The sequence below is a fragment of the Coffea eugenioides genome, chromosome 3 (assembly GCF_003713205.1).
Source record: "Coffea eugenioides isolate CCC68of chromosome 3, Ceug_1.0, whole genome shotgun sequence".
NCBI lineage: Eukaryota > Viridiplantae > Streptophyta > Magnoliopsida > Gentianales > Rubiaceae > Coffea > Coffea eugenioides.
In genome coordinates this window covers 4,906,056-4,919,162 of record NC_040037.1, presented here as the reverse complement: position 1 = coordinate 4,919,162, position 13,107 = coordinate 4,906,056, and the positions used below count along the sequence as shown (strand labels likewise).

The following is a 13,107-nucleotide window of genomic DNA, read 5'->3' as shown; positions in this document are numbered from 1 at the left end:
TTCTTGAAGATCTCTGTAGTCATAATGAAGTCTTTCCTTCTCTTAAACTTGATTAATCACATCTTTGCCTAAATCTCGCCTAAGGATTTTCTTCAAGGCTATAATGTGGCTCATGTAGTAGGAGTTAAACCACTTATATGGAACCAAATCATGGCATCCTATGTTGAAGATTATGCAAACGTAAGGATAGTTGATTGTGAATTTGACCATTCCATGGAACCATATAGTGAGAATATTTTTGAAAATGGAACGAATCTTCATGATTGAATGCATGCTTTGGGAGAAACAATTTTATGACTATGATAATGGAATTGCTTGGGTTTAGAATTTGAAATTAGACTATTTATTAGGCTGGTTTGTTAGTATAGTGAGTTTGATTAAAATATGGAAGAAAGCAATTGGCAATCTAATTTTTGTTTTATTTTTGTACAAAAAGGGTAGTTTAGGATTTTTGAGAAAAAATATAGTCTTTTGGGCCTATATTGTTATATAAACAGTAAAAGTAAGGGAGGTAGGTGTAAGTTAATAAAATTGAGGGGAGGTTTCTGAAATTATCCCTAAAATATATGAAACATGAGAAGCATGCTCCCAATATTATAGTATATCCCGTTAGGCCTGCTAGCCGCATCGAGGCAATGGATGTACTACTATCCATGTGAGAATTGCTCATTTGGTGGGGGATGAAAACTTGAGCCAATTAAAACATCAAGCAAGAAAATAATTGGTCTTTGTTGAAGAAGAAAATCAAAGATTCAAAATCTACTCATTAATGAAGGATTTCTATACCTTTTTATGTTCAGTTGGAATTGTCAATACCACTATCCGCTGTCAAATTCAGTATCAGCTCCACTTACCATTGAATTACCACTGAAATGCGACGCTGAGAATTCCATGTGTTTTATATTAATGCGTGACCATAAAATAGATGTGCATGGATGATGGAACTACCTTTCAGACTGCTACTCTGAATACTTAGCTAATTAGCTCCAACACATTCGGATCTAGATCATGCGTGGATTCGGTGGTTGGTCCATTTAGCTGGATAAGTTCCAGATCCAATTGGGGTATATTCAAAACGGGCCAGATGGGAATTTGGATGTTTCGGCCCGTTTGTCTGTCCAGAGAGGGATTGTTTTCAGGGCCTGCAAGTAAGAAGGTACTAACTTCTAGTAATACACAATCTTTTAATCCCTAAAGCAGAGATCAGCTTTTGACTATTGGAAGTTTGGAACCTTTTTTTTTTTTTTTGTCCCTCCCTTCCCCTCTGACTATTACAACTTCATTTCTCTTTCAGCTTCATACATTGCTCGACTTCTATTTTACTTTTTCTGCTTGCATCATGTAAGAGTTTTTTTCTCCCGGTCAATAGCAGAACGCTTAAATTGTGAAAGGAAATTAAAACAAATTAGGTTTATGTTAATAAGAAATTAGGTATATGTACTATGTTAATGGCAATTTCAAGCGTTACATCTTGTACCATTCATTACTCCTCAATGCAACTAGACACAATAAGTAAATTTTCTAGGTCTCTTTACCAAATTAAATATGTACCGGATCCAGAGTCAATCATCATTAAGAGCGGACTGACTTTTCTAATGAAGAACCATCTCTTTTGTCAAATTAAACAAGGGATGAAAGACCAAACAAGTTACTTGATCCTCGAATTGAGTTTGATTTGATATGAATCTGTTCAAATTTGATCGCCAAGTAATCATCCCGTACATAAATAACACTCTTATGTTCAATAAAGTGTGGAGTTAGGCTCGGCTCAATTAAAAGTTGAAATTTATATAGCAAAAACTTGAGGTATTTGAGTTCGATTCGTGATTGACTTGAGAAAAGTTTATTTGGATTCATTTGGATAAATAAACAAGCCAAATTTAAACACAGTTTTGAACTCCTTAAAATTAACAAACAAACAAACTTAAACAACAAGTATAAATTAAACTAAATTTTTGTCCAATGAAAAGGACGTTAGTGTTAAAAATGCTGCTTTGGTGATTAAATAACGCCAAAAAAGTTCCTTCACATTCCACCTTAAATTTATGTTGTTCCAGTTGTACTTCTTTTCACTTAAAAGATATCAGCATGAGGAAGTAATAGATCATGACTTTGTGAACTTTCTATTACGTCAACAATGAAAAAAGTTTAGGGAGCCTAAGTGCTTTTAACCCAAGATAAGCAGTCAGTTAGTCTGAGTGCAATGAAGATGACGATTTTAATTCGAAAAAGAGTTTAGGAGGACTAAGTTCAAGAAAAAAAATTTAAGGTTTGGTGAAAATGTGCAAACGATACCAAACTTAGGGGGCTAAGTAGGAGTAAAAAAAGTTTACATAAGGTCATAGCGTGAGTGAACTCAGTGAACTTCAACCAATGCCCTTCAACTTCACTCTAAGTTGCTCCCTTTGAATTCAAGAAATGGTATATATTCTTCATCGATGAATTGAAGTGGTGCCCAGGATCTACAGGTCTACTTCTGCTATTACGGATCCCGGTAGTTGTTAAAGCTTTCGAAAATTAGACTAAAAGTTGTAACATTGAGTGGAGATGAAGAAAACGAGAAGAAGTAAAAATGATGGGAAAATGTACAAAGAAAAAGGCAGCAAGAGATTGTAGTGGTTCAAGAAAGTGAACTAGCCAAAGAACTGATGCCCAGTTGCTTACTTTTTGGTGTAAATCAAGTCCTATAGCTGTTCCACAGGTTCAAGTTTTGGAGTTGGTACTATTTCTTTCATGGAAAATGAAATGTTCTGTTTTTCTTATATTAGATTCATGCTGAAATATATCAGGATAGGGTAATAGACGTGTACCATTGAGAGAGAAATTGAACCCCGTGATTTTGACATGCACTTCGAAACATCTACTGGACACTGAACTATTTTTGCACTCAAACAGCAACTTATTCACTAGATACTACTTACTAGAGCACGAAATATGGGCATCGTCTGAGAAGAGACATATTTATTATAGACGTACTCATTTCTTGCTCTAGAAATTCGGAGGCTACCTTTATTGTTTCTGTTCAGAAGTTTAGAGCTTGAAATGCAATAGAGCAGAAGTACCATCAAGCCCTTTGGCCCGGAAGTATTGTGTATATTCATTCACTGTTGTTGCTCGATATTTGGGTGGATTTTCTGCTGATAGCAACTCCTTGATAGGTCCATAAACCTTTGCTGTTGGTCTTGGACCTGTACTGAAAAGGCTTGGTACTGATACTCTGGGACCGACTTTGTTTGCCGTCACTCTATGCTCAACACTTTTGTACTTGTCATTGGATATGAGCTGAAAATTCACAACCAAAAGCTAAAAAATCACCAACAGAAACGATGGAAATGATGTTGAAACAAGGCCCCAACACGGTGCAACTACGTTTGTTTCAAGAATTTTGCAGTACAAGATAAGAGAACCAATAAATCACAGGCTTGCCTGCAAAAGATCTCCGATGTTGATCACTAAAGCTCCAGGTGTAGAAGGAACATCAATCCACTGATTTTGATGAAGTACTTGAACTCCACCTAAATTGCCTTGGGAGGAGGACTGTGATGAAGCCGTTGTCAGAATGCTTGCTGGTGCCTAAGGTAAGTTCTGGCTGTGGACACGGTGGATAGTAATGGCATAGTACAGCAAGCCCCTCTGCACAATCAATGTCTTTGAGGTAGCTTAGATTGAGTCCAAGGCCCTCTGACAGAAATTCGAGCAATAAGCAGCCTAACTTCATCACTAGCTTTGAGTATTCTATCACGATTTCACTGTAGTCGAATTCATCAAATGAGTAATCAGATATAGTTTAACAGGAACAAGAGTTGATTTAAGTTAACTATAACTTCCAGCAGCTCAATCTTTTTCCACTTCATAACTAGAAATTAGATATGTCTTAAAGATTCATTGTCAATTAATACTACCATCTAATCACCAGAATAGTGGCCACTGGCCCCTTATTCTAGTAATTTTCAGACCACACTTGTCATACAAGGCAAAGAAAAGAAGATCCCTTGTCAATTAATACTACCATCTAATCACCAGAATAGTGGCCACTGGCCCCTTATTGTAGTAATTTTCAGACCACACTTGTCATACAAGGCAAAGAAAAGAAGATCCCTGAGAAATCTACCTGCAAGCATCAGGCAATTCTTCTGGAGCTGGCGGATTAGGAGCCATGTAGCAATAACATGTATCCCTCCAGTTGGCTGCTGGTGAAATGTGTAAATCAAAGTTGCAGTTGTACACCACTGTTTTTGTATAATCCCTTGTATACCACTGTTTCTTAACCTCAGTATCTTGCTCGAAAAATCTACGCGCGCCTTGAATCATCTCCTCCAGGACACTGAAAGGAATTCCATGATTTACCACGTTAAAGAAACCCCATGTTTCTGATGCATCTCTTACCTTGTCAACTATCTCTTTGCGCCTGGCTGGATCTGTATCAATACCATCCAGATCGATGACAGGAAATTTGAAGATTCCTTTGGTGCCATTGAGACCGTCATCTAAGCTACATTGCGGTTGAATGAATATCCGAGGCACCTTGGTAATGCCAGCATCAACAAGCCCTTTAACACCAGCCTTGGTTTCATCAAATGCTTGTAGTTCACTCTGTCGATCATAATGTGGTTCTACTTCTGCAACCTGATCAACTTCACCTTTACTGGTAGCCACCATATTTCTATTCTAACTGTTCTAGGTAGCTGGAGTATCTCAAACTTTCAGAAGCTCGTAATAAAGGACAAGTGGAAGACTATAAGGAGAGAGACTTGTTATTATCTTGATGATTGGTTAACCTAGCATCCACAAGTTCAACCAAAATAGATAGGGATAATTTCAGAAGCCTCCCCTAAGGTTTCTAACAATTTCACTATTCTCCCCTAAAGTTTACAAAATTGCTCAAACCTCCCCTAAGGTTAATGTTTTGATAACAAAATTAGTCTAATTAGAAAAAACAACATTAAAAATGTACTTTAAACAAGGAGATGAAACTTTTATTCCATAAATATCCTGTATGCATGTATATAAGTTGTATTAGTAAAAAATTGAAACTAATTAAAGGTTAGAAACAATTAATACACACGTTTTACCACTTAAAAAATTCACATTCAATAAATTAGACAACATAAAGAAGCAACAAAACTACACGAATTATCACAAGATTCAACAATACAAATTAGTCATCTTTTTTGACATGATGTTCGCTATAATTCTTATGATTTTGAATAGAAAAATTTTTCAAATTTTTGCTTTTGTTTTCCCTCCTTTCTTCTTTAATAATATCTGATGATTAAGTAATTAGAATATTAATTAACTATTAATAACTAATTAATGAAAAAAATTGTTGAAAATTTCTGTAATGATGAAGATGACTTGCAATTATAAAATAACACCAATTGATATAACTAATGGTGCTATTTTGTGATTGATAGAATTTAACAATAACCAAAACTTAGTTGTACGCAATGTGAGAAGAAGGCTTTTGGTAGAAGAAAAAAATATAGGGCAAAAGAATGTTGTTCGTAAGGATATTTTCTTTGAAACTCTTGAAACTATGATAGTTGTAAAATAATTTCGTGGAAGTAAATAAGAAAGGAGGGAAAAGAAGACAAAATTTGAAAATTTTTTTGTTCAAAATCACAAGAATCATAACAAAAATCATGCTAAAAGAGATGACTAATCTATTTTGCTAAATCTTATGATCATTGTATAGTTTTGTTGCTTATTTGTGTTGCCTAATTTATTAAATGTGAACTTTTTGAGTGATGAAATGTGTATATTAATTGTTTCTAACTTTTAACTAATTTTATTCTTTTAATAATACAACTTATATACATGTAAAAGGGGTGCTTATGAAATAAAAAGTTCATCTCTCTTCTTAAAGTACCTTTTTAATGTTGCTTTTTCTAATTGGACTAATTTTGTTATCAAAACCTTAATTTCAGGGGAGGTTTGTGTAATTTTGTAAACTTTAAGGGAGGCTAGTAAAATTATTAGAAATCTCAGGGGAGGTTTTTAAAATTATCCCAAATAGATATTATTGTTTGTAGAACATAAAAAAAAGTACACATTTTACATACACACTTACAATAGAAGATGTCAAATTTTGAAATAGCTCCACTTTTAGGTGCTTAAAAGCAGAAAGCAACAGGACATTTAATTTTTATTTTTTTTATTCTTTCATTTTTATTTTTTTTTTTGTGGTAAGATAAAGGATCTGATTAAAAACAAGTTAGAAGTTTAGAAAGACTGATTAAGAAAGCAAATATGTGTGAATGTAACTTGAAAAGTCATAATCATCCCGTCTCTAGGATTATTCCAACTAATGTGACTGTCCAACTAATGTGACTGTCATCTTGAAGGATTTTAGCCACACAATATTGGTATGTCTGTATTTTTCTTTGAGAAATAAAAATTTTTCAGTTGAGACAGTTTCAGTGGAAAAGATCACTAATACGAGGCATCCAATTTGGGAATAAAGGTAAATGTTTGTGGAAACAATTTCATGCTGCAGGTAGCCTGTAGGCCCTAGAAATAGTTAAAGCATATATAATCTTCTAATTATTCGCAGAAATTTGTTAAGGTTCCAATTTCCAAAGTCCGAAATCTTGTAGAGCAGAAGTTCCTGCAGTGTGAAATTACTGGTGGTTGAGCATTTTAGTCTAGTAGTTGCTCCACATCATTGGCTTTTGGCATTGATTCTAGAGGATATTACAGCACCGTGCTATACTTTGAAACTTCCTTAAAGAGTTCACATAACACTTTGTCTGAAAAAGGAAATGGACATGGACAATTCCGAGAAATGATATGCCAATCATTAAACATCATAATGCACACGGTTTTCACAAATCAAAATGTAGTTTGACAGAATCCTTCACATTTTGGAAAGCATGCAATACATTCAACAGGAGCATATAAACTCCAAATATGAGTTATGGCCTCCTGAATAGTTGTTTTTATTACAGATTTACAGGCTAGTCTTTACTACTCTGTTTGCAAGCTTAGAGCTTGAAATGCAACAGAGCAGAAGTTCCATCAAGCCCTTTGGCACGGAAGTAATCTGTATATTCCTTTGCTGTGGTTTCGCGGTACTTTGGCGGATTTTCTTCTGATAACAACTCCTTGATAGGTCCATAAAGCTTTCCAGTTGCCCTTACATCAGGTGTGAAGAAGCTCGCGATTGACACCCTAGGACCAACACGTTTTGCCAGAACTCTATGTTCACTGCTTTTGTATTTGTCATTTGATATAATCTGAAATTTAATAAGCCAAATGAAATCAAAACCAAAAATACTTCAAAACAACCTCCAGAAAATCTCCAGATAACAAAGATTGTTTATGCATTCCAAAAGTGTTGGAAAATCAATAAATCAAAGGCTTGCCTGTAGAAGATCTCCAATGTTGATTACTAAAGCTCCAGGTGTTGGAGGAACATCAACCCACTGATTCTGATGAAGTACCTGGAGGCCACCTAAATTGTCTTGGAGAAGGATTGTGAAGGAGTCATTGTCTGAATGCGGGCTGGTGCCAAAGGTAAGTTCTGGTTGGGGGCATGCCGGATAGTAATGGCATAGGACAGCAAGCCCCTTTCCACAATCAATGCCTTCTAGGTAGCTTGGATCGAGTCCAAGACCCTCTGACAGCAATTCAAGCAATAAGCAACCTAAATTCATCACTTGCTTCGAGTACTCTAACAATATTTTGCTGCAGAAAAATTTATGAAATGTCGAATAAGATTTACTAGTAGGTACATTAGAATTTATTACCTTAGAATTCGTTTTTGACATTATCACAAAATTTAAAACCATAGAAAGAATCAAAGATCTTTTAATACCAGCTATCAACTAGGTGATTAGGATACAAGCAATTACCTACAAGCAGTATAGCCTAGTGGTTAATACTCTGCTACAACTATTGGACTCCCACCTTCAACTAAAACCAGCAGCCTAGGTGGAGGGGGTGGCAAATTTTGCAGGTGCAATCGCACTACATAAGCTCGGTCCCATCTACGTCATTTATTTCTAAATCAAAAAAAAAATGAAATGATTAGCCCAAATCGGACTGAGCTGATGTGACTAAATCTTGGATATGAATGGCATTCACTGCAATTGCGAGAGAAAGTCCACTGTTCTTCCTTCTACTTATCATTATGGTGGTGTTAAAAAAAAAAAGTTAAGATGCTCAATTTTGTGCCAATGACTAAACCCATGGATTTGGTAAATCAAACCAAAGGATTCATTTTCACTAAAGCTCTTCCAAATATCAAGAATAGGTAAGTTTCTTGTTACAGCTAAAAAATTTATAATTTATACAAAATAGCTGCATTTGAAGCAGAAAGAGTTCAGCCAAAAAAATACCTGCAAACGTCTGGCAATTCCTCTGGAGCTGGTGGATTAGGAGCCGTGAAGCAATAAGCTGTATCCCTCCAGTTAGCTGCTGTTGGACTATACAGATCAAAGTTGCAGTTGTACACCACCCTTTTTGTACGATCCCTTGTATACCACTTCTTCTTAACCTCAGTATCTTGCTCGAAAAATCTTCGTGCACCTTGTATCATCTCCTCCAGAACACTGACTTGAATTCCATGATTTACCACCTGGAAAAAACCCCCTCTTTCAGATGCATCTCTAACCTTGTCAACTATCTCTTTGCGCCTTACTGGATCCTTATCCATACCTTCCAGATCAATCACTGAAATGCTAAAAGTTCCTTTCCAGGCACTGATACTCTTCTCCAAGCCACTTTCCGGATGAATGAACATTCGAGGCAACTTGTTAATGCCGGCATCAACAAGCCCTTTAACCCCGGCCTTGGTTTCATCAAATGCTCGTATTTCCTTCTCTTGATCATATTGAGATTCCACTGCACCCTCAACTTCAACTTCATCTTTGCTGGTTGCCCCCATTTTTCTTTGATTTGGGAAGTTTCTTCAACTTTTAACAAGGTTTCAGTTTCTCAGGCTCATATTTGTGCCTAATGGGGGCTACCACGTCATTGAAGTTATTGGCTTTTGTCGTGATCATGAGAAAAGATCATGCACATAAAGTAGCAGCAGCTACAAAATTTAATAATGGGAGCAGGTAAAAATGCACAAGTAAACAATCTTTTATGCTGTTTCCGAGATTTAGCTTGTTGCCGTGAAGAGATTGTGTAGCTGCTACAAGTTAGATAGAATAGAGTAATTTATTATACATCAAAGTGAAATAAAGCCAAAGGAAGTCTGCATACCAAGAAAATCTGAAGAGAGGAGGGAAAGTGATATGTGAAATGAATTTGATAAGCTCATGCCCATTCAAAATTTACTATTTCAGGATGAAAAAGAAGCATAAAGAGTTTTAACAATCTTGCGCACATAAACGCTGCATATAATTTACTAATTACTGAATCCTTTTTCTAGTCTAAAGCCTGAAATGCGACAGCGCAGAAGTTCCATCAAGTCTCTTGTTGTTGAAGTAAATCACATAATCTTTCATGGTGGTTGCCCTGCGCTTTCTTGGATTCTCTTCTGTTAGTAAGTCCTCAATCGGTCCATGTAATAATGCAAAAGGCCATATATCAATGTTAAAGAAAAAGCATGCCCCTGATATTCTTCGACCAATGTTATTTGCCATTACACTATGCTCTACAGTGAAAACTCGTCATTGATATGGCCTGAAAGCAATGCATCCCCCCGCGCACACAAAATGCAATTTATCTGTCAAAAAGCAGATGCGGATTTAAGGATCACGATGTCTATGGTTTAATAGAAAAAAGAATCCTGGGTTCAAATCCTCTGCTCCTCTCCCCGCTTCTTAAATTCCAGCCTGCTGTAAATTTTTTTTTTTTTTTAAATGTGTCTGGATAGGGTAACAGACAAGTACAAGTACGGTTGAGAGAAAGAAACTCAATACTACGAACTTGATATAAACTCCAAAAAAATCTCTTGGAAACTAGAAACTTTTTTATTTGACTCAAACAGCAATTTATTTTGCCAGTTACTAGAGCACACAAAGTGGGCAGTTTCTGTGAAGTGACAATCTTTATTATAGACATAATCTCATTCTTTAGAAATTCACGGGCTAATCTTTGTTGTTTTGTTCACATGTTTAAAGCTTGAAATGCAGAAGGGCATTAGTGCCATCAAGCCCTTTGGCACGGAAGTAATCTGTATATTCCTTCACTGTTGTTGCTCGATATTTAGGTGGATTGTCATCTGATAACAACTCCTTGATAGGTCCATAAACCTTTGTTATTGGCCTTGGACCGGTAGCTAAAAAGCTTGCTACTGATACTCTAGGACTGACTCTGTTAGCCAAAATTCTAGGTTTACTTGTCATTAGATATGAGTATATAATTCACAACCAAAGACTAAAAATTTACCAACCGAAACAATGGAAATGATGTCATAACTGGCCACATCATAATGCACTTGTTTGTTACAACCTTATTTCAAGAATATAGCAGTACAAAACAGGAAATCAATAAATCACAGGCTCGCCTGCAAAAGATCTCCGATGTTGATCACTAAAGCTCCAGGTGTAGAAGGAACATCAATCCACTGATTTTGATGAAGTACTTGAACTCCACCTAAATTGCCTTGGGAGGAGGACTGTGATGAAGCCGTTGTCAGAATGCTTGCTGGTGCCTAAGGTAAGTTCTGGCTGTGGACACGGTGGATAGTAATGGCATAGTACAGCAAGCCCCTCTGCACAATCAATGTCTTTGAGGTAGCTTAGATTGAGTCCAAGGCCCTCTGACAGAAATTCGAGCAATAAGCAGCCTAACTTCATCACTAGCTTTGAGTATTCTATCACGATTTCACTGTAGCTGAATTCATCAAATGAGTAATCAGATATAGTTTAACAGGAACAAGAGTTGATTTAAGTTAATCGTTACTTCCAGCAGCTCAATCTTTTTCCACTTCATAACCAGAAATTAGATATCTCTTAAAGATTCATTGTCAATTACTACCATCTAATCACCAGAATAGTAGCCACTGGCCCCTTATTCTAGTAATTTTCAGACCACATTTGTCATACAAGGCAAAGAAAAGAAGATCCCTGATAAATCTACCTGCAAGCATCAGGCAATTCTTCTGGAGCTGGAGGATTAGGAGCCATGTAGCAATAACATGTATCCCTCCAGTTAGCTGCTGGTGAAATGTGTAAATCAAAGTTGCAGTTGTACACCACTGTTTTTGTATAATCCCTTGTATACCACTGTTTCTTAACCTCAGCATCTTGCTCGAAAAATCTACGCGCACCTTGAATCATCTCCTCCAGGACACTGACAGGAATTCCATGATTTACCAAGTTAAAGAGACCCCATACTTCTGATGCATCTCTTACCTCGCCAACTCTCTCTTTGCGCCTGGCTGGATCTGTATCAATACCATCCAGATCGATGACGGGAAATTTGAAGATTCCTTTGGTGCCATTGAGACCGTCATCTAAGCTACATTGTGGTTGGATGAATATCCGAGGCACCTTGGTAATGCCAGCATCAACAAGCCCTTTAACAACCTCCTTGGTTTCATCAAATGCTTGTAGTTCACTCTGTCGATCATAATGTGGTTCTTCTGCAACCAGATCAACTTCACCTTTACTGGTAGCCACCATATTTCTATTCTAACTGTTCTAGGTAGCTGGAGTATCTCAAACTTTCAGAAGCTCGTAATAAAGTGTTGGGAGTATTACAATGAACTGGTAAATATAGTAACAATAATTGGCTTCAAATCGTGATTATATATCACTTTTCTTTAAGTTTTATTTGTTCGGTATAACGTGTAATAAACCTTGGATAAATATTTTTTAGGATAAGATGAACTTTATTTGTCTTAAACTCTTGCACAAAATAAGACAAACTTTCTTGAACTAAGAAGTGCTTTTCAGAGAATTCATAGTGGTAGGAAAATAATTTTTTGCAGCAAATCACTCTCTACTTGATTTCTTTATATAGAAGAGATTGTTTAAGAAATAAACAAATTTAATAAATACTAGTATGAATAGATTCAAGATATTGTATACAAATTCATGTACTTTAATTCATGCATCACATGTTTCTATAATAAAACATATTAATCTATCCTTACATTTAATGATCTCCACATACATAAATATATTCATGATACTTTAAAATTCATGAATGAATATACATTTATCACAACGTAGGTACATCTTAAAATAGTTTGATTCATAATATAATACGTGCATATACATCCTAGAATCACTAAATACAAAGTTTGAAAATTGCCAACATAAAGGACAAGTGGAGGACTATAAGGAGAGAGACTTGTTATTATATTAGCTTGATGATTGGTTAACCTAGCATCCACTAGTTCAACCAAAATAGATAGGGATAATTTCAGAAACCACCTCTGAGGTTTTCTAACAATTTCACTATTCTCCCCTAAAGTCTGTAAAATTACTTAAACCTCCCCTAAAGTTTATAAAATTACTCAAACCTCCTCTAAAGTTAATGTTTTGATAACAAAATTAGTCTAATTAGAAAAAGTATTTTAAACAGAGAGATGAAACTTTTATTTCATAAACACCCCTTATGCATTTATATAAGTTATATTAGTAAAAAAATAAAAATAATTAAAAGTTAGAAATAATTAATACACACATTTTGCCACTCAAGAAGTTCACATTCAATAAATTAGATAACATAGAAAAGTAACAAAACTATACTAATGATCACAAGATTCAGTAAAACAGACTAATAATCTTTTTTAGCATGATCTTTGCTATGATTTTTATGATTTTGAATAGAAAAACTTTTCAAATTTTGTCTTTTTTTTCCCTCCTTTCCCCTTTACTTCTACGAAATGGATATTATTGACTGTGAGACATCAGAAAAGTACACATTTACATACACACATTTAGTAAAATATATCGTTTGTTGAAAAAAAAAACATACAGTAAAATATATCAACTAAACTCAATTATTCAAGTGGTCAAATTTTGAAATAGCTCCACTTTTAGGTGCTTAAAAGCAGAAAGCAACAAGACTTTAATTTTTTTTTTTTTTTTTGGTGGTAAGAGTAAGGATCTGATTTAAAAAAAGTTAGAAGTTTAGACAGGATGATTAAGAAAGCAATATGTGAAAGTAACTTGAAAAGTCAATCATCCCGTCTCTAGGATT

The 13,107-nt window shown here is 35.4% G+C and overlaps 2 protein-coding genes and 1 pseudogene across 2 annotated transcripts; all 3 read right to left on the bottom strand.

Moving 5' to 3' along the window:
• Positions 1-2,783: 2,783 nt before the first annotated feature.
• Positions 2,784-4,708, bottom strand: LOC113765205 (1-aminocyclopropane-1-carboxylate oxidase homolog). The gene is given in 4 exon segments (XM_027309297.1): positions 2,784-3,282; positions 3,427-3,528; positions 3,530-3,749; positions 4,112-4,708. Coding segments are annotated over 4 exon segments (1,122 nt in total). The 5' UTR covers positions 4,660-4,708; the 3' UTR covers positions 2,784-3,030.
• A 2,131-nt stretch (positions 4,709-6,839) lies between these two features.
• Positions 6,840-8,914, bottom strand: LOC113765203 (1-aminocyclopropane-1-carboxylate oxidase homolog 1-like). The gene is made up of 3 exons (XM_027309296.1): positions 8,340-8,914; positions 7,365-7,686; positions 6,840-7,235 (listed from the first exon to the last, which is right to left on the bottom strand). The coding sequence occupies exons 1-3, from the start codon at positions 8,885-8,887 to the stop codon at positions 6,984-6,986; spliced, it is 1,122 nt and encodes a 373-aa protein (XP_027165097.1). The 5' UTR covers positions 8,888-8,914; the 3' UTR covers positions 6,840-6,983.
• A 1,153-nt stretch (positions 8,915-10,067) lies between these two features.
• LOC113765204 lies at positions 10,068-11,579 on the bottom strand (annotated as a pseudogene).
• Between the last annotated feature and the right edge of the window lie 1,528 nt (positions 11,580-13,107).

What these genes read in the sequence shown, in the direction of transcription:
- LOC113765203 (XM_027309296.1), bottom strand. Translation starts at nt 8,887, where the DNA reads ATGGGGGCAACCAGCAAAGATGAAGTTGAAGTTGAGGGTGCAGTGGAA. An exon ending in GAATTGCCAGACGTTTGCAG is followed by an intron (nt 7,687 to 8,339) that starts GTATTTTTTTGG and finishes ATTTTTCTGCAG; the next exon opens with CAAAATATTGTTAGAGTACT. An exon ending in ACATTGGAGATCTTCTACAG is followed by an intron (nt 7,236 to 7,364) that starts GCAAGCCTTTGA and finishes ATTAAATTTCAG; the next exon opens with ATTATATCAAATGACAAATA.